A 23,377-nucleotide genomic window follows, 5' to 3' on the forward strand; every position below is an offset into this window, starting at 1 on the left:
TAAGCATTCTAACCAAAACATTTAATTAGCAACAAAAAAATATTACAATAGAAGAGAAAATAACAATAATAATAACAAAGAGAAATTAGAAGTGGGAGTCAGGGTAGAAAAAATGCAGGGCCTGATCCCTACGAGACCAACACTCCGGCTGAGCTGGCCTTAGCCCCAGCCCCTTCCGAGTTTTCCTTGGCTGCTGGCTTCTCATCTTCTCCCATGAGACGAATGTTGTGCTTTTCCCGGAACTCATTGAGTTCTTTTCCCTTTGCCTGAAGCTGCTGGGTCAGTGTCTCGATGATCTTCTGTATCTGCAAGGCAAACACCAGGAATTACATAAGGATTTCAGGCCTCTCCTCCCCCATCTGGAATGTATGCTAAGGAAAAGTAAAAGGGATGACACTTCTATGCCTAGCCCAGACACAAAAGTGATTCCTTTCTCAAACACAGCTGTTTATAAATTTTAATACAAGAATCACCTCAGCTACTTATATTTCAAATGTTACTTATAGCAGTCCCAAGGCTCTGATTCAATGGGTCCAAGGAAGGAAGCTGTATAATAAACTAATACAGAGGAATCTGTATTATAAACTAACTCTTCAGGTGATTTTGACATAAGTATCTGTGGATCACGCTGTGGATCACACTGAACTCCCTACCCAACCCAACTACATCAAAGAGCCCATGACGAAGGGTACAGCAGCAATTCCTCATTAAGCAGCTGGACTTACTGTAGTGCGAACAACACAGGCTACTGATCTTCAATATGAGTTTCTACCCAGACTCTCCACCATATTCCCTAGATGCCTGGGCTCTCCTTCTTCTTTATCCCTTGGTTGTCCAAAATTTCTACTCAGGATTCTTGCTCACTTACCTGCTCCTTGTTATTCTCCAAGGCAGGCAGCACCTCTTTGACAGTCCGCTCTACCAGCACACCTCCAACCATGCGGAAGCACTTGCGAGTCTCATCTACCTCCTTCAGTGTGTCGATCACTAGGCTGGAGTAGGACAAGGCAGGACCTCAGATTTCACTCCCGCTCTACTGCACCCCTGTTATGAAATGGCCCACCCACCCGTTCTACTCTGACTTTCTCACCTGTGCTCGTTCAACTCCATCTCCAGCTCAGCTGCTTTAGATGCCAGGCCCCGCTGTTCCTGCCGAAGGCGGTTGAAGCCAGCAATTACCTTAGGTATAAGAAAAGAGATGATAGACAAAATGGTGGAAATGACAGACAGTAAAGACAGTACATAGGGTGACAAGTTTCACAAAGATGCAGCAGGGGATACCTACTTTGGAAATGGGGTTGGACATAAGTTTGCAATTTCTTAGGACTGTATAGAAGTGCACTCCATAGTAGCCACTTACTGAGAAATCTGTTAGGCACCAGGAGATGTAACAAAATAGATTTGGCCTCTGGCTTCTTATAGCTTATAATTTGGTGAGGAAAACATTTCTTATATAGGGCTGGGATGTAGCTCAGTTGCAGAGCACTTGCCTAGCATGCAAAGGGCCTGGGATTCAAACTCCAGCAATGCAAACAAACAAAACAAATTGATGGGGTAGAGAGCTACTGGGGAACCTGTTCTTTGGTTTTTGTTTTTCAGGCAAAGTCTCCCTATGTCATTCAGGCTGGCCTTGAAATCCCTATGTAGCCCAGGATGGCCTTGTACTCATGATGATCCTTACTGCCTCAGCTTCCCAAGTGCTGGGATTACAGGCATACGCCACCACACCCAATTTAAATTTTGACACAGCGTTTCACTAAGCCAGGCTGTCCTCAAACTCTTGCTCCTCCTGCCTCCATAGCAGCAATTATAGGTGTGTGGCACTGTGCCTGGTCAGATGTCCTAGCTGGAGCCTGAAGGATAGAAGCTGGGGATAGTGGGAAGATGAGGTCAAAAGAAGCCTAAGAAGTAACATTTGTAAAGGCCCAGAGAAGTGATTACTACCAGCTCCTAGTTCTCCAGAAACTGTGCAAAGAAGAACAGCAGATGAAAACCAGACCAGGCACTAATACCTCCACCACCCTCACATCCAGTGAGAGGTTCTGTGACTGTCTGGAATGAAGTATCATGAAAAGTAGGAGATGCCATATGGGAAGAAAATGAGAGGGAGGTTTGTAGGGGTGTAGAAAAATTTGAAGCTCAGAGACAAAAGATGAAGTTTCAAGTTCTGCCTCTGCTGTTTCCTGGCAGACAATTCTATGGTTCTCTACCTTGGCTACATGTTAGAATCACCTGGGAAGTATTTAAAAAACAGTGGAGCCTCTGAACAGCTACACAATCATTAGGGGCAAGGCCAAGGCCTGCCTCACTGCTTTTTTTTTTCTTTTTTCTTTGTTTTGGTTTCTTCTTGAGACAGGCTCTCCCTATGTGGTTCAGACTAGCTTTGAACTCACTATGTAGCCAAGGTTCACCTCAAAACTCATGGAGATCCTCCTGCCTCAGCCTCCAGAGTGGTAGGATTACTGTTTTTAAAAATATCTCCCACATTATTTTTTTTTCTTTTTACAGAACTGGGCATTGACCTGAAGGCCTCATGCATGCTAGACAAGCATTCTACCCCAAATCTACTTTTTATTTTGAGATAGGGTCTGGATAAGTTGTATAGGCTGGTCTCAAATGTGCAATTGTCTTGTCTCAGCCTCAGGAGCACATGGGATTATAAGCATGCATCACCATGACTGGCTTCCCACATATTTTTAATAGGCAACCAGAACTAAGACTTTAATCCTCTTTGAGCCTTCGTTTTCTCACCTAGAAAATGTGCAAAATGATACTTACAAGGCTGTTGTACAATGTGAACCAAAGAGCATGAAATAGCTTTGTAAGAGGAAATTATTCTCATGGCCTCCACAAATCCAGAAGATCCCCCTCAGATACTTCCATCCAAACCACTGCCAAATCTCTTGTTCCCATTTGCAATAGCTCCAGTCTCACTGTCAAAAACCTTGCCCTGGTACCAATGATCAGCCACCTCCCATTCATTCATTCATTCAATTTGAAGGCAAGGCCAGGTGTGATGGCGCATGCCTGTAATCCCAGCACTTGGGAGGCTGAGGCAGGAGGACTGCTCTGAGTTCAAGGCTAGCCTGAACTACATGGCAACTCTGTCTCAAAAAAATAAAAAAATAAAAAAAAAGTAAAGGCAGGGTCTTGCAATGTAGTCCAGACTGGCCTCAAACTCATGTGATCCTCCTGTATCAACTTCCCAAGTGCTGGACTGGTGTGTGCCACCATCCCGAGCCCACCTCCCCTTTCCTAAGGCTCCTTATTCTCGAGTTTGCACTCCGCAAGGTTCATATGCAGCTAATATAATCCAAATGGCAGACCTATACCACCACTCTTACATCCTTTCTACTGCTCAATAAACCAACCTTGACAAAAGCCAGGCATGGTAGTGCATGCCTGTAGTCCCAGCACTCAGGCTGAGAAAGGAAGATCGTCAGAAGTTCAAGAGCAGCCTGGGCTGCATAGTGAACTCAAGGCCAGCCTGAACTACACAGTGGGTCCCTGTATCAAAAAACCAAATGGGGGAAGAAAAATACAAATAGTTGATCAAGAACTTGTCCTTCCACCAACTTGCCCCTTCTCCCATCCATCAGCCCTCAATCCTAATCTACCTAATCAATACATCTGAATGAATACTCTGGAGATCTAATTTAGAGGCTGTTTTTCCTTTACCTTCATTCCCTATATCAAAACTATTCCATTTACAGTTCACTTTTCTCTGTCAATGCTCCATATCAAAATAATTTCATTTACTGGGGATGGCAGCTCACTCATTCTAGACCAACCTGAGCAAAACTGTGAGACCCTTTTCCCCATTCCCCAAATAATTTTCCATTTAGCAAATACCATGACTAAATCAGATTCCAGATAGTCTCTCTTAATGACCTATTCTGGATGTATGCTGTTAAATATATGAATCAATTAATCAGCTGAAATGTCTAAAATTCCTGAGACCTGCCTGAACTTATTTTCCTCAGTAATTAGAAGAAATAGAAGTAATTGGGTTTTGCAGGGATCGGGTTGAGACAGGGCTTCACTATGTAGCCCATGCTGGGCTTGAATTCCTGGCAATCATCCTGCCTCAGCCTCCCCAGTACTGGTATTACAGGCATGCACCACCATGCCCAGCAGGAATCAAAGAGGTCCCTCCCCCCTAATATCAACCTTTCTCCAACATGGGGAGGGGTCAGCATGAGGGCTTAAATCCCGGGCCTCATGCATGCTAAATATGTTCTCTTTTACTGAACCATACCCCAGCCAACATTCTTGCTAATATGAATCCCTGTTTCTCCTTGTTCAATTTATAAACTTTTCATCAAATACCAAACTAAGATCAGCTAACTACGACTTAACTCTAAGTGCAAAATAAGCCCTTTAAAAAAACTTTTTTTGAGACACGGCTCACAACATAGCCCAGGCTAGGCTCAAACTCATGATCCTTCTGCCTCAGCCTTCAGGTGCTGGGCATTATGGGTGTACACTACCACATCCAGCTAAAATAAGTGAATTTTAACCTGCCTATCTCTGGGGTCTGCTAGGTAATGAGCAGAGTTAGGACCATCCTCCATTCCCACATTCTTCCTCTCACATATAACTTTTCTAATAGCTTTCTGCCGTATGGCTAAACCTAATTTTCTTCCTCTTTCCCTTTCTATTCTCCTTAAATTGCCTGGTTTGAGCAGATGTGGTCAGGTCAGTATTGATTTCTGGAATCTATTAAATCATTGTTTTATGTAAGTACACCTACACAAAAGTATCTAAATTAAATTACCAACTACTCTAACTTCAGCTCTTACAACTATACAGAGTTTGTGACATTCCCATAAATTACATGTATGAACAATTTTGTATAGGACATGAATTTCTTATTTTTTAAAGGCTACAAAGTACTTATACCCTATTGATATAATTTTTTCCTATTGATATATTTTTAAACTGCTTAACTAGTCCTCTTGTTATGACACAGGTTGCTTCAATTTTTTCTGTAATAAGTAGCAGTAATGTTAAATATCTGCATAATAGTACAAAAAGTTTACAGCCATTAAAAAAATGTACAACCATTTTTGAGTCATATTCCTCAAAGTGAAACTAGCAGGGTGTTAACATTATAGCTTTTCTTGCCTAATCATAGAGAAATCTACAGTGCTATCCCCAGTGCCTTGATTATACTTGCTTCCCCAGAACCTCAGTGGTAGCTCTTATTATTCTTATTAATTTAATAATTCTAGATTTGGGATATTAACTCCAGAAACCTTAGAGTCACCCTTGACTCACAATCCACAGCCAATTAATCTATTAAGCTGTATCCATCTGCTCAAATTGCCTCAAATCCATCAACTTCTACCATAGCTATACCACTGCAGCCTCCAGATTTGCCTCCTTCAACCCAATCCCACGCTGTGGCACACATGCCCTAAATTATATATGCGTCTAACTACAGTATTACTATACTGAAAACGTTTGACAGTGCTTGATGAAGGGATAAAACACAAACTCCTCAACACAGTGAATGAGCCCTACAAAGAGCTGATCTCAACAGTAATTCCAGTTGTTGAGGAAACTCAGGCAAGACGATCCTAAGTTCGAAGCCAGCCAGGGCAATGTAGTAAGATCCTATCTCAAAATTTTAAAAAAAGGGTGGGAGAGCTGGGTAGCCATGCACAGTGGTACATGCCTCTAATCCTAGCACTCAGGAGACTGGGGCAGGAGGATCGCTGAGAGTTTGAGGCCAGTCTGGGCTACACAATGAGTTCAAGGCCAGCCTGAACTACATAGTGAGAACCTTTCTCAAAAACCAAGCAAACAAGAAATAGAAAAGAAAAGAAAAGAAAAGAAAAGAAAAGAAAAGAAAAGGAAAGAAAAGAAAAGAAAAGAAAAGGGCTGGGATATAGCTTGTTTGAAGGTGCCAGGCTCAATCCTCAATTCAGCCCCCACCTCAAAAGATGAGTACAGTAGCTTCAATTAGAAATTAGGAGACCAAGGTTAGTGGAGTATAGAGAGCTGCTTAAAGTAACAGTAAACTACAGAACTGGTACTTGTATTCAAGTTTATCTAACTCTTAAAAATCTATTTTCACCAGGTGTGGTGGTGCAAGCCCAGTACTCAGGAGACTAAAGCAGGAGGAGCACAAGTTGGAGGCCAACCTGGGCTACATAATGGGACCCTGTCTCAACAAACACAAAAACAAAAAGCATGGCAGTGCACGCCTGTAATCCCAACTCAGGAGGAGCACTTCGAGTTAAGGCCAGCCCGAGCTACACAGTGAGTTCAAGCCCAGCATGAACTGTATAGTGAGACCCTATCTCAAAACAAAACAAAACAAAACAGAACAGTAAGAAAAAATAGTCTATTTTCTACTAATATCTTACTCCTGGCTTGATCTCTTATACATATCAAATTATTTCCATTTGACTGTTTCTGTTTTGTTTTCTTTCTTGTTTCTCAATATCATATAGCTTTGATAACTTAAGGAAAAAAAAATCTACAACCATTACTTTTCCCCAAAAAATGTCCTTTGGTCTTCTTACATGACAGTTATTCCTGTTGGATTCAATGAAAGAATAGAGTAAGAGAATTATGACCCAATGCATCTGGGAACACATTTCCTCAGATAATGCTCCACTAATTAACATCCTTCTCAGTTCAGTGACCCCCCTCCTTTATGACATACTCAACTCTCTATCAAACTTTTGATTTTGTTTTGGAGTTTTTGTTTGTTTTTGATACCCAGAATCAAACTCAGGACCATGCACATCCTCAGCCCCTTGTTTGTTTTTAAGACAGGGTCTCACTACGTAGTTCAGGCAAGCAGTGAACTCACTATGTAACCCAGGCTGGCCTGAAACGTGGTGATCCTCCTGCCTTAGCGTCCTGAGTACTGTGATTATAGGCATGCACTACAACGTCCAGTGTTACTTCTTTTCAAAAATCTCTTTATAGGGGCAGGGAACATAGCTCAGCAGCACACTGCCTGCCTGTCAAGCGAGAGGTCCTGAGTTTGATTCCTGATACCCACAAAAAAAACACCAAAAAATTTCCTTATAATAAAATAGAAATATCTGTCTCGCTGCTATTATTATAGATCGTTATCCACCTAAATGCAGCATGGATGCCTTAAGCTCAGGTTGTTCAATGTTGAACTGATCATTTTAAATTGTTCCTCTTGTCACCCCTCTTTTTCTTTTTTGGTACCAGGAATCAAACTCAGGACCTTGTGCTTGCCAGGCTCTTTTTCTTTTCATTCCTCTCCCCTCCCTTCAGCCCTTCTTTCCTTCATTTACAAAAGCTTTGTTTCTATTTTTTCCTTCTATTTTGTTTTTTTCTTGTCCTTTCTCCTCCCCCAACTCTTTTCCCCTTTCTCATTTGAACCTTTTCTTCCTATTTCTCAATATCTATTATACATTTTGGTCCTTCTTCACACTTTTGGTTTCTTATACCAGAGAAACCATGTCATATTTGAACATATGTGTCTGATTTATTTCACTTAATAGTATGTTCTCAAGGTGCATCTATTACCTAGAAATGTATCAGGGTTATCCTTATTTATGGCACAGTAGTTCTCCATTGTATAAAAAAGCCCCCACATCATCTTTATCCATTCATCAGCTGATGGACATTTGGACTGTTTCAAAGATTTAGCTATTACAAACTACGCAGCTATAAACATGGGTGCACATGTATCACCATGGTATGATGCTTTTAATTCTTTTGGAAAGATACCAAGAAGGGAATGGGTTGAATGGAACCTCTAGTCTTAGGTTTTTTTGTTTTGTTTTGTTTTGTTTTGTTTTGTTTTGTTTTGTTTTGTTTTGTTTTGAGATAGGGTTTCACTACGTAGTTCAGGCTGGCCTTGAACTCCCTATGTAGTCCAGGGTGGCCTTGAACTCACAGTGATCCTCCCACCTCAGCCCCTTGAGTGCTGGCATTATAAGCATGCCCCACCATGCCTGGCTAGTTCTAGTTTTTTGAGGAATCTCCACACTGATTTCCACAGTGGTTATAACAGTCTAAACTCCCACCAACAGTGGAGAAGGGTTCCTTTTTCCCCACAGCCCTGTCAGCATGTGTTATTCACTGATTCTTGATAATAGCCATTCTTTCTGGGGTGAGATGGAATCTCAGTGTTGTTTTAATTTGCATCTCTCAAATGAACAGTGATGTTGAACATTTTTTCATATATTTATTTGCCATTTCTACTTCTTCATCTGAGAAGTATCTATTCATTTCAAATGCCTATTTTTGGATTGGGTCATTAAATTTGGGGAGTATGTTTTTTTTAGTTCTTTATATATTCCAGATATTAGTCCTTTGTCTAAGGAACAGCTGGCAAAACTTTTCCCATACTATAGGTTGTCTCTTCACTGTTGGTGGTTTCTCTTGCTGTGCAAAAGCTTTTTAATGAGATCCCAGTTTTTAATTCTTTGTGACAGTTCCTATACGATCAGAGTTTTGTTCATAAAGTCTTTGCCTAAGTCAGTATCTTCAAGAGTTCTACCTATTCTATCTTCCAGCAGATTTAGTGTTTCTATTTTAATATTTAGATCTTTGATCCATTTTGATTTTAATTTAATGCACTGTGAAAGACATGGGTCTACTTTTAATCTTCAACATGTGGAAGACACCATTTATTAAAGAGGTTATCTTTCTTCCAGTGAAGGTGTTTGGCTCCTTTATCAAAGATAAGGTGGCTGAATAACTCTGGAGTTGCTTCTGCAGTTCTAATCTATTCCACTGATCCTCAGGTCTGGTTTTTTTTTTGTTTTTTTTTGTGTGTGTTTTTTTTTTACCATAGTAGCTTTGTAATATAAAGTCAGAGATTGTGATGCCCCTATCTTGCCTTTGTTGCCCAGAACTGCTTTTGCTATTCTAGGTCTCTTTTGGTTCCAAATGAATGTTGGTTGTCTTCCATATTCCTGCTAGTGCCAAAAGTCTCATTTCATCTCATAACGCACCCTTACGCCACCAACTGCAAAACATATATTTAGCAATTTCTCTTAGGCTCTTTGACATCACCCTAGTTCAGGCCTTCATTACCCTCTGATCTGAACTACTGCAATCATCTTCTAAATGATCTCCCTAGTTTTAGATTTTCCAAATGTGTCTACACACTGCTGCTAACTTGTTATAAAGTGAGTCTACCTCTCATTTTGCTCCCTTCTATGGGCCTCACTTGTCCTTGTCCCTTCACTTTCTCCCATGCTATGATAGCCTTGCCAGATGCTGACACTGTGCCTATGGGTCCCCAAACATCCACAAGTTACAGTCGTCCAGTTGCTGGTATCCTGTTATAGCAACAGGAAATGGACTAAGATGCCTCCCTTTCTGTTCACACACATATATACAAAGGCATAAAGGAAAGGGGAGACCCCTCAAAGGGAATACTCCAAAATGGTAAGAATAGTTACCACTTGATAGTAGGATTATGGGTGACTTATTTCCTAGTTTGTACTTTTTCCTGTGTTTTCTACATTTCCTAAGGTAACCATGTATTATTTTATATAGTAGAAAAAACAATAATAGCACAATATATACCCTTTTGTAAGTTCCTCAGTACTTATATTAAGAAAGTCCCTCACCAGGCGTGTGCCACCACACCTGGCTCAAAAGTCCCAAATTCTTTGCTATGCACTCAAAGACCTTATTTAACATGCTGTAAGGACACATACCACCCCCCGCCCCCGTAGGTCCCACTGGGGATTAAAACCAAGGCTTTCACATTGAGCTACATCCCCAACTCTTTTCCATTTCTTATTTGATTTTCTTTTGTGTTTTGAAACAAGGTCTCACTGTGTAGTCCAGGCTAGCTTTAAACTCACTATGTAACCCAGGCTGGCCTCAAACTTCTGGCAATCATTCTGCCTCAATCTCTGCAGTGCTGGGATTACAGGCATGTGCCACCACATCGGCTTTCCATTTCTTATTTTGAGTTGCTAAATTATCCACACTGGGCTGAAGCTTGTGATCCTCCTGCTTCACCCTCCCAGTACTGTAATCCTCAGTAGTGGGATTACAGGCATTCCCCATCATTTCCAGGTAGGAGTATATCGTTCTAACTTATACTGTACCTCATGACTTAGCTATACTAATCAGATACTAAAGTTTATGTCAATCTATGCTTTCCCCAACTCTCCTCTTCCTACCCTATTCCCTATTTTCTATTCCACTGCCACCTATTTATTTTAGGGCTCAGCTCAATTAGCCCGAGTATAATCATGGTATACATGGAAAAAAATTTGTCTGATTCTCAATTCTCTCAATTAAAAGGCCTGCTATTCCAGTTACTGACTTTGGCCAAGTTATCCAAAGCCTCTGAAATTCCAGTCTCATTTCAAATGGCAATAATTAACAGATGATAAAAACAGGGTCTAGCACAATGTGTTGCTCACTTCCATTTTATTTGTAAAGGACATGTGTGGCTCACATTTGCAGCAGTGATAAAAAAAAAAAAAAAAAAATATTTTTTACTCAGTGTTCTCTCTGGAACATAAAGGCCAGAGAACATTAATCAAGAATCTGCCTGGGGCTGGAGATTTAGCTTAGTGGTGTAGCACCTGCCTGGCAAACATCAGGTCCTGAGTTCGATTTCCAGTCTCCCTGCCCTCCAAAAAAAGAAACAGCCTTAGCAGGGTGTGGTGGCACTTGGGAGGCTGAGGCAGGAGGATTGCTATGAGTTTGGGGCCAACCTGAACTGCATAGCAAGACCATGTCTCAATAAAACAAAATGCAACAGGCTTAGAATCATTTCCCCAGTCTTCTTAAAAAACTTTTTCCAACCCCCTTTGTCCTATTTCTTTTTTCACTTTCTGTACAAACTACAGAAAATTATGATTTTCATCTACAACCATGTTTTTTTCTACCACTCAAAAGTTCAATCCCACAATCATATCTCTAACTTGCTTATTACAATTTATAAACCAAGACAGGCAAAGTGGCACATGTCTATAATCCTAGTTACATCAGAGGTTGAGGCAAGAGGATCACAAGTGTAAGACCAGCCTGGACAAATCAGTGAGAGCTTGTCTCAAAATTTAAAAAGAAAAAAAAATTTTAGACAGGTGTGATGGCCCATGCCTGTAATCCCAGCACCTGGGAGGCTGAGGCAAGAGGACTGCCGGGAGTTCAAGGCCAGCCTGGACTAAACAGCGAGATCCTCCTTGTCTCAAAAACAAAAACAAAAATTTTTTCAAAATTTAACAAAAATCCTAAAATGAATTTATCTCTCTCCCCAAACATGCTGGCCTCCCAGCATTCCCTATGGCACTACTACCTACCCAAAGACAGAAACCTGAGAGACATCTTATATTCCTCTTGTATCCTTTTTCCTAATATTCAAGTCTTGCAATCCCCCTCAAATTTTAAATCCACCTGCATTCCAAACTACCAGGCAGTCTCATACCTTAATGCTTTTTGACAAATTATTAGCTCTATCTAGGCAATGTTCCACTTCTTCCTTTGCTTGACTAACTTTTCTCAACCTTTAGAATTAAGCTGAAGAAGTTTCTCTTCTAAAAACAAAACCTAACTAGAATTTATTAATACTGTATTCTAACCACTGTATAGAAGTTTACATGAGTTGTCTTGCCTAATACTCTAAATACAGTAATGAGGTAGATGCTATTAAGTTTTTTACAGACAGGATTTCAGAGCAGTAACTCAGGGGAGGTCATATATAAATAGTAATAGTGAAACGAAGTCAAAGCCAGGTCTGAGCCCAGTACATAAGAATGCTCCTATCCACCCTACTACACCACAGTCTCCCTTTCCACCCACCTGCCAAATCCCATGGCCTCTTGATTAGGTAGGAGTCTCTTTTGTACTGTCATAAAGAAAGGACACAAATCTTTATTGTCTTTTCTGAAATGAGTCTGTGAGCAACATGTAACTGTTTCATTTGTTTGTTTCCTTGTATGCAGCAGAATGCCTAGCTACAGTGGTGGCAAGCCTTTGGCAAGCATGCTGCAGCTGAGATTATCAATGAAGCTCTAAAAAGTTCAACATCACTGGCCTACAACATGACAGACCCACAAAAAATATGAGGTTCTTTCACTTTACTATGTCATAAACCAACTCCTCCTCTCTTCCCTAAATCCCACGGCACTTTATGCTTTTCTTAGATAACTTATCCTCTGGCTGGGGATGTAGCTCAGCAGTAAGTAGAATATTTGCTTGGGGCCCTGGGGTAAATCCCAGTTGCCAAAAACCAAAAACTGCTTCTACCTCATACTATCTTTTTGCATATGGCACTTACCTCGAGCCTATGCTCCTTGCTGGCAGAAGACAGTTTTGGATTTTTACTTTTGTGTGTGTGTGTGTGCACATGTGTGCACACACATGCACTGGGTATGGAACTCTGAGCCTTCATACTAACTTACATCTCTAATGCTTTTTTTTTTTTTTTTTTTTAATTTTTAGGGCCAAGGATATAGCTCAGTGGCATAAGCACCTGCCTGGCAAGCGCAAGGTCCTGAGTTCAATTCCCGGTACCAAAACCAAAAATAAATAAATAAATAAATAAATAAATAAATAAAATTTTAGTTTATTGAGACAGGGTCTCACTATGTAGTTCAGGCTAGCCTTGAATTCAGTGATCCCCCTGCCTCAGCCTCCCAAGTGATGGGCCAGGAATATAGCTCAGCAGCACAAGTGCCTGCCTGGCAAGCGCGAGGTCCCGAGTTTGATTCCCGGTACCAAAAGAAAAGAAAAAGAAAAAAAAGCCTCCCAAGTGCTGCAATTATAGGTGTGCACCAAAAAGCCCAGCACTTTTATATTTTGAGACAAGGTCTGCCTAAATGAATAAATTACCAGACTGCGCTCCAACTTGTTTGTGATCCTCTGGCCTCAGCCTCCCTGAGTGCTGGAATTACAGCCCTGGGCCACCATGCCCAACTACAGGAGGCTTTTAAAAAATCTTTACAAAAATCTCTTCCTATATTAATTGTTCAATAAATAACTGATTAGTGAACATGATTAAAATACTGTACCCCCCCAAAAAAAGAAAAATAAATAAATAAAATACTCTTCCTAGCTGGGTGTGGTGGCACATGCCTGTGATCCCAGCTGAGGCAGGATCACACTGAGTTCAAGACCAATTTGGGCTACACAGTGAGTTCAAGGCCAGCCTAAACTACATAGTACGACCCTGTCTCCAAAAAATAAAATAAAATACTGTAATTTGCTGAACACCTTCCGGCTGGTTTGAACCACCAATAGTACATGCAAGATTGTCCCATGGGCCGGTCAGGTGGTACAAACGGATCTTATCAATTTTATCGGTCCTTTTACTAATAAAAATAATGAAAAAGCCGCCTGATGGGACAGTCATGTATATACCACCATGTCTTATCTGGCACCAAGACATAAAAATTACAGACCTGTAGTGAACTTGCTAACAATTTTTATTTCTATCGTGGAGATTTCTTCCTATTCCGATTAAACGCTAGCCCTACTACTAGCAACCCACACTTCCAAGGCCACAGCGGGCCTTCTGATTAATTTGCCTCGCCACAAGTTTCCCCACGTCAGGAAAGTGTTAGGGTCGATGGTCTCTAAAGAAAGTCAATCCACTAATGAGTCCCGAATCACAACAGTATAGAACCCTGGACTGCCGGAGTACGCGAGTCACGTGGTTCTGCAGAATGACGGTGACTGTCAACGTGGTTTCAGGATCACGTAACAGACTACACAACACGCCACTGACTACGGGTTTCTTTACGAGCTGCCATAGCCAGCCATATGGCGTTCAGGGCGCTGAGGAGTGGTGAGGAGAGCTACGACCCACCTGCCCTCAGACATGGGCATCTTCCCAGCTCCCGCGTGTCAGGCTTCCTCCTCCCCTAGACTCCCCGGCACCCGGGGGCGTGGCTCTCACCTACCCACCCGCCTACTCTCTCCCTAGAGGCTGTGCTGGCTTCTCCGAAGACCCTCCCCTCCGGATGGCTACGTAACGTGGTGATGGAGTAAAGGCCAGCACAAGCCGCAGACACCACCTCTCCGCCTCGCACCGACACCAGACCCCGCCAGGTGCCCTCCGGCACGCTCTCGGCCCCTCACCTGCTCGGCCGACACCGTCCCTTTCCCCGCGCCACTCCCGCTGCTCTTGCCGGTGCGACCGCTGCTCTCCGCCATTTTCGCCGCTTGCCAGGCTTCCGGCCTGTGCAGCGCCGTTCCGCCTACGTCATATCCGGTCCGGGAGTTACCGCCCCCTCGCCTCCGTGCCGCTGGCTCTAGGCAGCTGTTCGGATCCGGTCCTGTGAATGGTTTTGGCCGCGTTTTCATGTAGGACCTACTCCCTACCCCACCTGCTGCGGTGAAGTCCATCTGCGGTGCTTTGAGTTGTGCAACAGAAATTCCCGCCCCAGGGAAAGGCGGGGAAGGCGGGCTACCCGTAGAGGGCGGGCTCGGGCTGGGGTCTGGTCCTGTGCCCCTGCCCACGTTGGGGTGGTGGGGGCGAGGGCAGGGGAACTTCCCCGAGGATGTTGTGGTGTAAGGGGGGGAAATATGCTTGGAGTCAATAAACTGTGCGTGCGCACAACCGAGAGAGAGACTCGGGAAAATTCAGGTTTTCCCGAGGTGACTTTTGGACTGCGGAAGCGTTTGGCAGATAGTCCCCTCCTCCATCTTCTTACCTTAGGATCTCCTCTCATAGCCCGTACTTACAGTAAAAAATGTTTTTGAAGACTTGGGGATGCCTTTACTGACAGGGCCCTGATTCAGACTCACAACATGAAAGAAGACAAAAGAGAACCCTAAAAATGTATTGCTTGAAGGGGGATTTGATGTCCTGATTTCTCACCTTCCTCAGGCTGGGCTTCATCACCAACCAGCTGCAGTCCCTTCTGTGTCCTGGACTCCGGATACGTAGACTCTCAGTACTTTGTGCTCAGCCCAGGTAACATGTTTTGTTTTGTCCTCAGTTCCTGCCACATAGTAGATGTTCAGTGTTAACTGGTTGATAGGAGGCTTCAGCCATCCACAGAAATTTGGTAGATTACCCCACTGGCCCTGGGTTAGTATTTTCTCTAAGAGCATTGTCAGAAGGAAGTCCAGTTTTCCTGCCTCCTGATTTAAAACCGTCATTAAACTTGGATTTCTCCATGCTAGGAAATCTGAGAATCCTGCCTATGCCATCCACAGGCCCAGAGCCATGGCTAGCTCCTCATCCTCTTGGGAACTGCCCCTAGTAGCTGTGTGCCAGGTAACATCAACACCAGACAAGCAACAGAACTTTAAAACATGTGCTGAGCTGGTTCGGGAGGCTGCCCGACTGGGTGCTTGCCTTGCTTTCCTGCCTGAGGCATTTGACTTCATTGCACGGGACCCTGCTGAGACACTCCGCCTGTCCGAGCCACTGGGTGGGAACCTTCTGCAAGAGTATACCCAGCTTGCCAGGTATCAGGGAATGGGGAGGAAGTAGAATGTTTGTTGGCCCACGTCCCTGGATTGTCAGATAAGGGTAGAGCTTTAAGAAGAGTTGTCAGTGTCCCCTCCCCCCCAGGGAATGTGGACTCTGGCTGTCCTTGGGTGGTTTCCATGAGCGTGGCCAAGACTGGGAGCAGACTCAGAAAATCTACAACTGTCATGTGCTTCTGAACAGCAAGGGTGAGACTTCATAACCCTTTAGCCTTCCTCTTCCCAGGCTCCTGTACCTAAACTCAGATCTTTGGAACCGTTTCATTCCTCTGTTTTCTTGGCCCAAGGTTTTAGGGGTGCTTGCACTTCTGTTCTTAGCCTATAATCTGTCTTCTCTTTAGGAAGAAGAGTAGCTAAACTCAGCATCTAAAGCACCAGCAGTATTTCTTCTCCCTCTTACCCTAGGATCAGTAGTGGCCACTTACAGGAAGACGCATCTGTGTGATGTAGAGCTTCCGGGGCAGGGACCTATGCGTGAAAGCAACTCTACCATACCTGGGCCCAGTCTTGAGTCACCTGTCAGCACCCCAGCAGGCAAGGTAGGAGTTGTGAGAATGAAGGTGGCAGAGGAAGAGGGAGGGGAATAGGAACACAATGGAATGGTAACACAAGATAAAAGTCTAAGGAGTGGGATCATGGACATACTAGATGCTGGGACAAACAGAACAGGGATGCTAAGTATGGCTGCTTTTCATTTCAGATTGGTCTAGCTATCTGCTATGACATGCGGTTCCCTGAACTCTCTCTGGCATTGGCTCAAGCTGGAGCAGAAATACTTACCTATCCTTCAGCTTTTGGATCTATTACAGGCCCAGCCCACTGGGAGGTAAGAGAATGCCTGTTCAAAACAAGGATTTTCTCTTAACTTCAATTGCTCCCCACCCCTTGACTTTACAAGTGGAATGATTTTCTTCCTTGTCCTACCTACTGGGAAAATTCATGCCCCAGAGTGTTGTGGCTTGTATGTTATAGAATAATGTAGTAAATCACAAGATCATTCCTGGGCAATTATCAGAATGGCCACAGTGGGTAGTGTTCATCTCCTGTCACTTCCCTACTAGCTGCTCTACATTCTTGAGTGTGTTTCTCATCTCCTCAGGTGTTGCTGAGGGCCCGTGCCATTGAAACCCAGTGCTATGTAGTGGCAGCAGCACAGTGTGGACGCCACCATGAAAAGAGAGCAAGTTATGGCCACAGCATGGTGGTGGACCCTTGGGGAACAGTTGTGGCTCGCTGCTCTGAGGGACCAGGCCTCTGCCTCGCTCGAATCAACCTCAACTACCTGCAACAGGTTCGCCAACATATGCCTGTGTTTCAGCACCGCAGGCCTGACCTCTATGGCAACCTGGGTCACCCACTGTCGTAAGGTTTTTGACTGTGCAAATTGAGACCCCCACTGTGAGGTGGTGCTGCTGTGATTGTAGGCAGGACCCAAGCACAGCTCCCCTCACTTGGGAAACCTTGAGTGTCTTCATGGAACACAGGTTCAACTTCTTGGGGAAAGGAAAAGGCTTTCACCTGAGCTCAGATTTCAGCTTCAGAAAAGTGGAATTTTATATAGTCATTGTTTATTTCATGAAAACTGAAGTTACGCTGAGGGCTGACCAGCACTAGCATTGAAAAAAAATATAATAATCATAAAGTCTGTGTCTGGACATCTCCTTTGGGAGCTGGATGGGGAGGTGGTCTTGTACCTGTTAGACTAGGCTCCAGTTCTAGGCCTCCTGGCTCACTCAACATATCTCCCTACCTAAAAAAAGTGCAACACTCAGTGCATGTCCCAGCCCCATTCTCCCAGGCCTGGGAGTGGGAGGATGGGTAGAAGAGAGGGAAGGAAAAAGGAGGAGTCAATACTGAATTACTTCACTTTCTCCTGTGGTGCCCTTTGCCCAGCCAGAAGAAAGCAAAGGGGAGAAGGGCTGCAGGTATGTTATTTATTTTCACTTAAACATGGAAAGTGTCACACTCCCCTTCCCCTTTTCAGGGGGAGTGTATTTCAGTCAGCATCCTCTTCCCCATCTACCCTGTGTGTGCGTACACACACAGAGCACAGCTGGGAGGGGTGACGAGGCTGACCGAGTTCTCTTATGTTACTCCCTTGAAGAGGGTTTGACAAAGGGGAGAAAGGAAGGAGCCACACCAGGCAGCAGTTTCAAGCCTTGGAATGGAGAAAAGGCGGCAGAGAGGAGCAGCACCAGAGGCCAGGAGAGAGTGGAAAGGGCCACAGCTTCTGTTTCTTAAAAAATTCTGTAATTTGGAAGAGGGTAGCGATTAATTTCCAAAATACACTTCAGAATCCTACCTTCCATACAGCTCCCTTACTCACAGCCCTTTGGTTTTTCAGACAAAATTTAAGAGCCCTCATAAAGCCAGAAGTATTGATAACCCCTCAATGTACCCCAAAGCAGTGTTCACTTCAATCCCCTACAAAGACTGTCCTATAGACTTTGCATCTCCCTACATATTTGTCTTACGGCTCAGTGGTGAGGTGGCTGCAGACACACATTGGGGTAGGTGGGAATGGGAACCAGGGTAAGCCCAGGCACATGGGTGCGGAGAGGGCTGGGGAACACCACTTCCACGCTTTGTCTTTTCCTTTAAAAAAAAAAAAGGCAGGGGTGTGATTGGTTGGAAGGGCAGAGAACAAACCCCAGAACAGTATGTAAGCTCCAGAGGCGGGTGGTGGGAACAGTCCCCGAGAAGTGAGAAGGGGAAGGGTCAGGGCAATGCTTGCAGCATCAAGTTCCTCAGGAGTTTCTGTCGGCCCAGCTCATAGTCCTCCTCATCCACATTCACCAGCAGCTTGATGGCTTCATGCCCCACAGCTTGCTTGAGTGAGTCTGTGATGAAGACACCTTTAAGTGCCTCTAATAATGAGCCATTGATGTAGTCGCGCCAGAATGCGTCGAGGTAGGTGAGCTCAGAGAACTTGATGTCACAGATGATGGAGCCCAGGTCCCGGGACTTAAGGATGGTGTTGGCCTGGCTAAAGCGCTCAAACTGGCGCTCAAGTGGGTCCTGCTTGTTAGAGAAGACGTTGCCTTGCAGAGCAGTGTCGTGCTGGCAGTATTCAGCCCGAACCCGCAATCTGATGTCTGTGGGAAAGAAAGACAGAGCAGAAGACATTATAGGGAAGACTAAGTTACAACTCTTTTTAGCTTTTGAAAGCTAAAAAGAACAGAATAGCAAAGTAGGGAACATGACCTGACAGCTTCTCTACCTCTTCCCTATGGTAAGTTTTTCTCTACAAAACTCTGAAATCCTTGGCTAAATGCAGGAGGTTCCCTAAATGCCCAGGTCACCTTATTCCTATCACGCAAAAACAGCACCTTGCTTGTAAGAGATGGTTTCCTAATTACAGGCATCACAGTTCATTTTACTTTATTTTATTTTTTGGTACCGAGAATCAAACTCATGACCTCAGGCTTGCCATGCAAGCGCTTAAGCCACTGAGAGCTATACCCCCGGCCCCATCACAGTTCATTTTAATACTTGATTCCTCTTGCAGTAAGGATGTCATATTGGCACCCTTTTGAGTATTAACTCCAAAGAGTTGAAATGTATCCTGCCATGAAGACAAAAGAGTTCTGGGGACTAAACCATTTAACCTCACTTTGCAACAGCAATCAATGTGAGCTTTGCTTTGAAAACATGAGCTGCCCAGTATCCCAACAGTTCTTCCCATTTTCCCTCAAGATTACTCCACCTCTGGAATCCATGAACTTCCTCACCACATGTCTGCTTTTCCTTGGGATCTGGTGTCACTGACTTCCGGCGTTTCCGCTGACTCCCAAGTGTGGCTCTCCCTCGGGCTGGCCGCTTGCTACACATCTGAGGACCCGAAGTGGGGCAGCACACCACAGGATAATGGGGAGGCACTGACCAGAAAGCAGAAGGAAAGAAAATACAGTAAAGGCAGAAATTCAAACACTCTTCTGGGAATGTGGAAGGAAACATTTAGACTGAGCACTGAAAGCATTATCAATACTGTGACCTGAAAGGACACAATGTTAGAGCAAACACAGGGCAAAGATGAAGCATTCACACCTCACCCGATTTTATGGTGTTAGATGTGAGCAGACTGCATCCTTTCATGTAAGCTGGCAAAACCAGGAATACGATGAGATCAGTGTCCCCTTGCTTACTTATGCAAATTAGGCATAATATCTTCTCACCTGTTTTAGGGGGCTGGGGAGGCCTCGGTTCTGGATCACTGAGGGTTCTTGGGGTCACATAGCGAATTGACGTCTCCTCCAGATACTTGTCTACAAGGTCAGGGCACACTAGTGGGGAGAAAAGTCATTCAGGAGAAAGTACACCCCTCACTTCTTCCAGTGGGTCTCAAGATTTATCCTAGGTACTCCCCAACATCAAGCCCTCCTCCCGCCTGAACTCCTATGCTGCTCACTCCAGGCTTCCCAGAACTCTCCTGATTCCAGGGTTCCCAGCCACCCAAAAACCCTCACCAGCCCTTCTCCTCTTGAGGGTGACGTAGGGCAGCAGGTCATGTCGAGTGATGATGCGTAGCAGCTGCAGCACCTGGCGAAAGTTACTCTCATCACAGCGGCCCTGGCGCTCCAGAGCCAGCAAGAAGTCACGTCCATTTCTGATGAGTCCGCGCTCATGGTCATCAATGACATCAACAAAGAGGAAGGAAAGCACACGCACATCTCTGTGTGTCAGGTGGGTGCCCACAATATCAAACATGCGGTGCAGGCTGTACAGCCCATGTTCCTGCTCACCATGCTCTTCTGGCCACACCTGGCTTGCACGACGCTTTATCCCGGCCATGCTGGAGGCTCAGGAACACAATGCTTTCCAGAATCTCTGCTCAGCGGCTATAATCCCCAGTGCACTGTGAGGACAGGGCAAGAACCTGTGAGCTGCGCAATGGCAGGAGCCAATTTTATTCATCCTAGTGCCTAACATACCTGGTACTGCTTCATACACGTTTTTAAAAAATACATGTTTATTAAATGTTTTTAAAGTGTTTGTTAAAAATAAGGCCTACAGGGCCAAGGATATAGCTCATCAACACAGAGCCTGCCTGGCAAGCCCAAGGTCATAAGTCTGATTCCTGGTACAAAAAAAAAAAAAAAAAAAAAAAAAAAGAAAAGAAAGAAAGAAGGCTTGCCAAACTCCATACCTAATAGATGATGCCCTCAGTCCAGATTCTACTGAAGAAGAACAAGCACTTCCCCTGAATGAGAATGTTGTATCAATTTTGGTACTACTTATTCCGCAAAAGTTAATACATTACCCTGATTATTCCTCTTGTTCCCAAACCAGTATTTTTGTCTCTTGAAAACTTAAAACTCTGCCTTCTCTTCTCCCCAGTTCAGTTTGTTTCTTGTTTGTTTGTTTTTAATATAGAGTAGCGCTATGTAGTCCAGGCTGGCCTTGAACTTGTGATCCTCCTGCTTCAGCCTTCTAAATGTTGGGATTACAGGCTGTACTACCACACTTGAATTTCAAAATAGGAAATTCCCTCCTAACTAATATGGACGGTGCATAAGAAAATCGAGGGGCCGGGGATATAGCTCAGTGGCACAAGCACCAGCCTGGCAAGCGCAAGGTCTCGAGTTCAATTTCCGGTACCAAAACCAAAAAAAAAAAAAAAGAAAAAGAAAAAGAAAATTGAGAATCTTTAGTTACAACTAGTTTAAATTCTGGCTATGTTATACTATTAACAAGTTATGTAGTAATGTGACATTCTGCCACCTGGTAATGGGGATTAAACCTAGGGTCTTTACACAGAGCTACATCCCCAGACCTTTTTATCTTAAGGCAGGGTATCACTAAATTGCTAACTTGACCAGACTGGGCTCCAACCTGCAGTCCTCCTGCTAAGATTATAGACATGCACTACCATATCTGGCAGCTGTGTAACTTTAGACAAGTCACTAACTTCAAAGCCTCTGCCCTCATCTACCAAGCAGGGATGAAAAATACAGAATCCAATGAGAAAATGCACACACGTATTATTATTTCTGTATATTTTTTCACTGGATTTTTTTGTTTTATTTTGTTTTTTGGTACCGGGAATCAAACTCAGGACTTTGCACTTGTCAGGCAGGCGCTTATGCCGCTGAGCTATATCCCCGGCCCTTCACTGGATTCTTAACAAGTAACATACATACATACACACACACACACTATATCACTTTGTAAACCTAATATAAATGGTTGTGAAAAAGACTTTAAAGATATAAACACCAAGCGTAGCAATGCATGCCTATAATCTCAGCACTCGGCAGGCTGAGGCAGGAGGAGCGCTGTGAGTTTTAAGGCCACCCTGCACTGCAGAGCAGGATCCCGTCTCAAAAAGACAAAAAATAAAAAAAATAAAAAAAACCCACAAACATCCTTGACCTCTGTGTCTCAGACGTAACCCCTCCAAAACTCTTCATTTTTCTTAAAATCCAAGCGAGTCTTAACGCGTAACTGCTCAGGTTAGTTAATGATATTCACCAAAACTTCACACCCCTATATACATTGTATATCTTGGCATTTGATTCACAAAGTTCCTCTGTCATCCTCAGTAATGCCAATAACCTAGCCATTTTCAGCCAACAAGTCCGACAACTTTCACCTCCACTCCAGTCATTTATTCTTACTGCCCTGCCAATATCACCAGTACTATTCCATCCTCTGACCACAACCTCCAATAACCCAACTGATACTAAATTCCTGCTGATGCTACTTCTACTTCTTAAATCTATCCCACTTTTATACCTCTACTGCCACTGCCATGGTTTACATGCCAATACTCTCTCACTTGGACTACTTTTTTTTTTTTTGGTTTTTTTTTTTTTTATTTTGGTTTTTCTCCGGTACCAGGAACTGAACTCACGACTTTGCGCTTGCCAGGCAGGCGCTTTGCCGCTGAGCTAAATCTCCAGCCCCTCACTTGGACTACTGCAACTGCTTTTTTAAGAGTTCTCCTTACCATCAATCTTAGTCCACCTAAATCCATTCCCCACATCTAGCTGAGTTAGCTATCTAACATGCACAAAAGACCCCATCACTTTTCCTGTGTAAGAATCACTACCCTAAACTGGGTATGGCAGTGTATGCCTATAATCCCAGCACTCGGGAGGCGGATGCAGGACTATTTTGAGTTTGAGGCCAGGTCAGCCTTGGCTATATAGTAAGTTCAAAGCCAGCCTGAACTACACAGCGAAACCCGGTCTCCAAAAAAAAAAAAAAAAAGAAAAAAAAGTGTTCCATAAATGTTATGTTTGTGACTCTAATTAAAGAAAAAATAAATCCCAGGAAATCAAATATTTAAAAAGAAAATCAGTAACCTTCCTTACCTAGAACACTCCAAATTCCTTATGCAGCACACCAAGCCTTCCAAGATCCAACCTCATGTCCCACCAAATTCCACTTTCTGTTCTTCAACATTTAACTGTTTTATTCTCTAACATTATCAGTTTGTTTAGCAATTTACTTCTCTACCTTTCTTCAGGCTATTGCCTTTGCTTGAATGCCCCTCTCCCTTCCCTATTCCACACCCCCATAACCACCCTTTTTCAGATGGCTAACTCCTACTCAATCCTGTGAGAGTCGGCTCAGATGCCATCTTCAAAATGCATTCTTTACACCCCCAGGCTGGGTTAAGTAGTCCTCTTATGGAACAGTGTGCATAGTTCCTTTATATCAATGTACTAAAATTATTCTGTGTATTTATTATCCCATTAGATCCTATAAAATTCAGGGAGAGGAACTAAATCAGATTCATACTTATAGCCCTAGTGCCTAGTAGTGGACAGAGACTGGCATTTGTAGAACAATCTGTTGCTGAACTTAATGTAATCTCCAAGAGATCACCACAAGCAATACCAATTAAGAAGTGCAAGAGTGCAATTTAGGGGGCTGGGGATGTAGCTCAGCAGCACAGCACCTGCCTGGCAAGCGCGAGGTTGTGAGTTTGATTCCCGGTACCGGGGCGGGGGGGGGG

General features: G+C 43.7%; 3 protein-coding genes across 10 annotated transcripts in view; 1 reads left to right on the forward strand and 2 right to left on the reverse strand.

Annotated features, from left to right (window-relative positions):
* Pfdn2 (prefoldin subunit 2) lies at positions 1–14,303 on the reverse strand. The gene is made up of 4 exons (XM_005400251.2): positions 14,056–14,303; positions 1,091–1,179; positions 869–992; positions 1–305 (listed from the first exon to the last, which is right to left on the reverse strand). Exons 1-4 carry the CDS (start codon positions 14,278–14,280, stop codon positions 129–131), a joined length of 615 nt encoding a protein of 204 aa, XP_005400308.1. The 5' UTR covers positions 14,281–14,303; the 3' UTR covers positions 1–128.
* On the forward strand, positions 14,184–17,061 carry Nit1 (nitrilase 1). 5 transcript variants are annotated; one of them, XM_005400243.2, is made up of 7 exons: positions 14,184–14,311; positions 14,807–14,893; positions 15,106–15,393; positions 15,500–15,603; positions 15,820–15,953; positions 16,115–16,240; positions 16,514–17,061. In XM_005400243.2, the coding sequence occupies exons 1-7, from the start codon at positions 14,259–14,261 to the stop codon at positions 16,778–16,780; spliced, it is 1,059 nt and encodes a 352-aa protein (XP_005400300.1). In that variant the 5' UTR covers positions 14,184–14,258; the 3' UTR covers positions 16,781–17,061. The 5 variants fall into 5 exon arrangements, with proteins under 5 accessions (XP_005400300.1, XP_005400302.1, XP_005400301.1 ...); XM_005400245.1 differs by having other exon boundaries at positions 14,198–14,280; XM_005400244.2 differs by having other exon boundaries at positions 14,222–14,311; positions 15,139–15,393.
* Positions 16,966–23,377, reverse strand: part of Dedd (death effector domain containing) — an 11,976-nt gene continuing 5,564 nt past the window's right edge. For all 4 annotated transcript variants that reach the window (XM_005400238.2, XM_005400240.2, XM_005400241.2 and 1 more), the window contains 4 exons: positions 19,881–20,269; positions 19,590–19,697; positions 19,146–19,292; positions 16,966–18,509 (listed from right to left, as the gene is read on the reverse strand). In XM_005400238.2, coding sequence (XP_005400295.1) covers positions 18,133–18,509; positions 19,146–19,292; positions 19,590–19,697; positions 19,881–20,205 — 957 coding nt within the window. In that variant the 5' untranslated portion in view covers positions 20,206–20,269 and the 3' untranslated portion in view covers positions 16,966–18,132. The remainder of the gene's footprint in view (positions 18,510–19,145; positions 19,293–19,589; positions 19,698–19,880; positions 20,270–23,377) is intronic.

Source organism: Chinchilla lanigera, unplaced genomic scaffold (genome assembly GCF_000276665.1).
Source record: "Chinchilla lanigera isolate Chin_1 unplaced genomic scaffold, ChiLan1.0 scaffold00067, whole genome shotgun sequence".
NCBI lineage: Eukaryota > Metazoa > Chordata > Mammalia > Rodentia > Chinchillidae > Chinchilla > Chinchilla lanigera.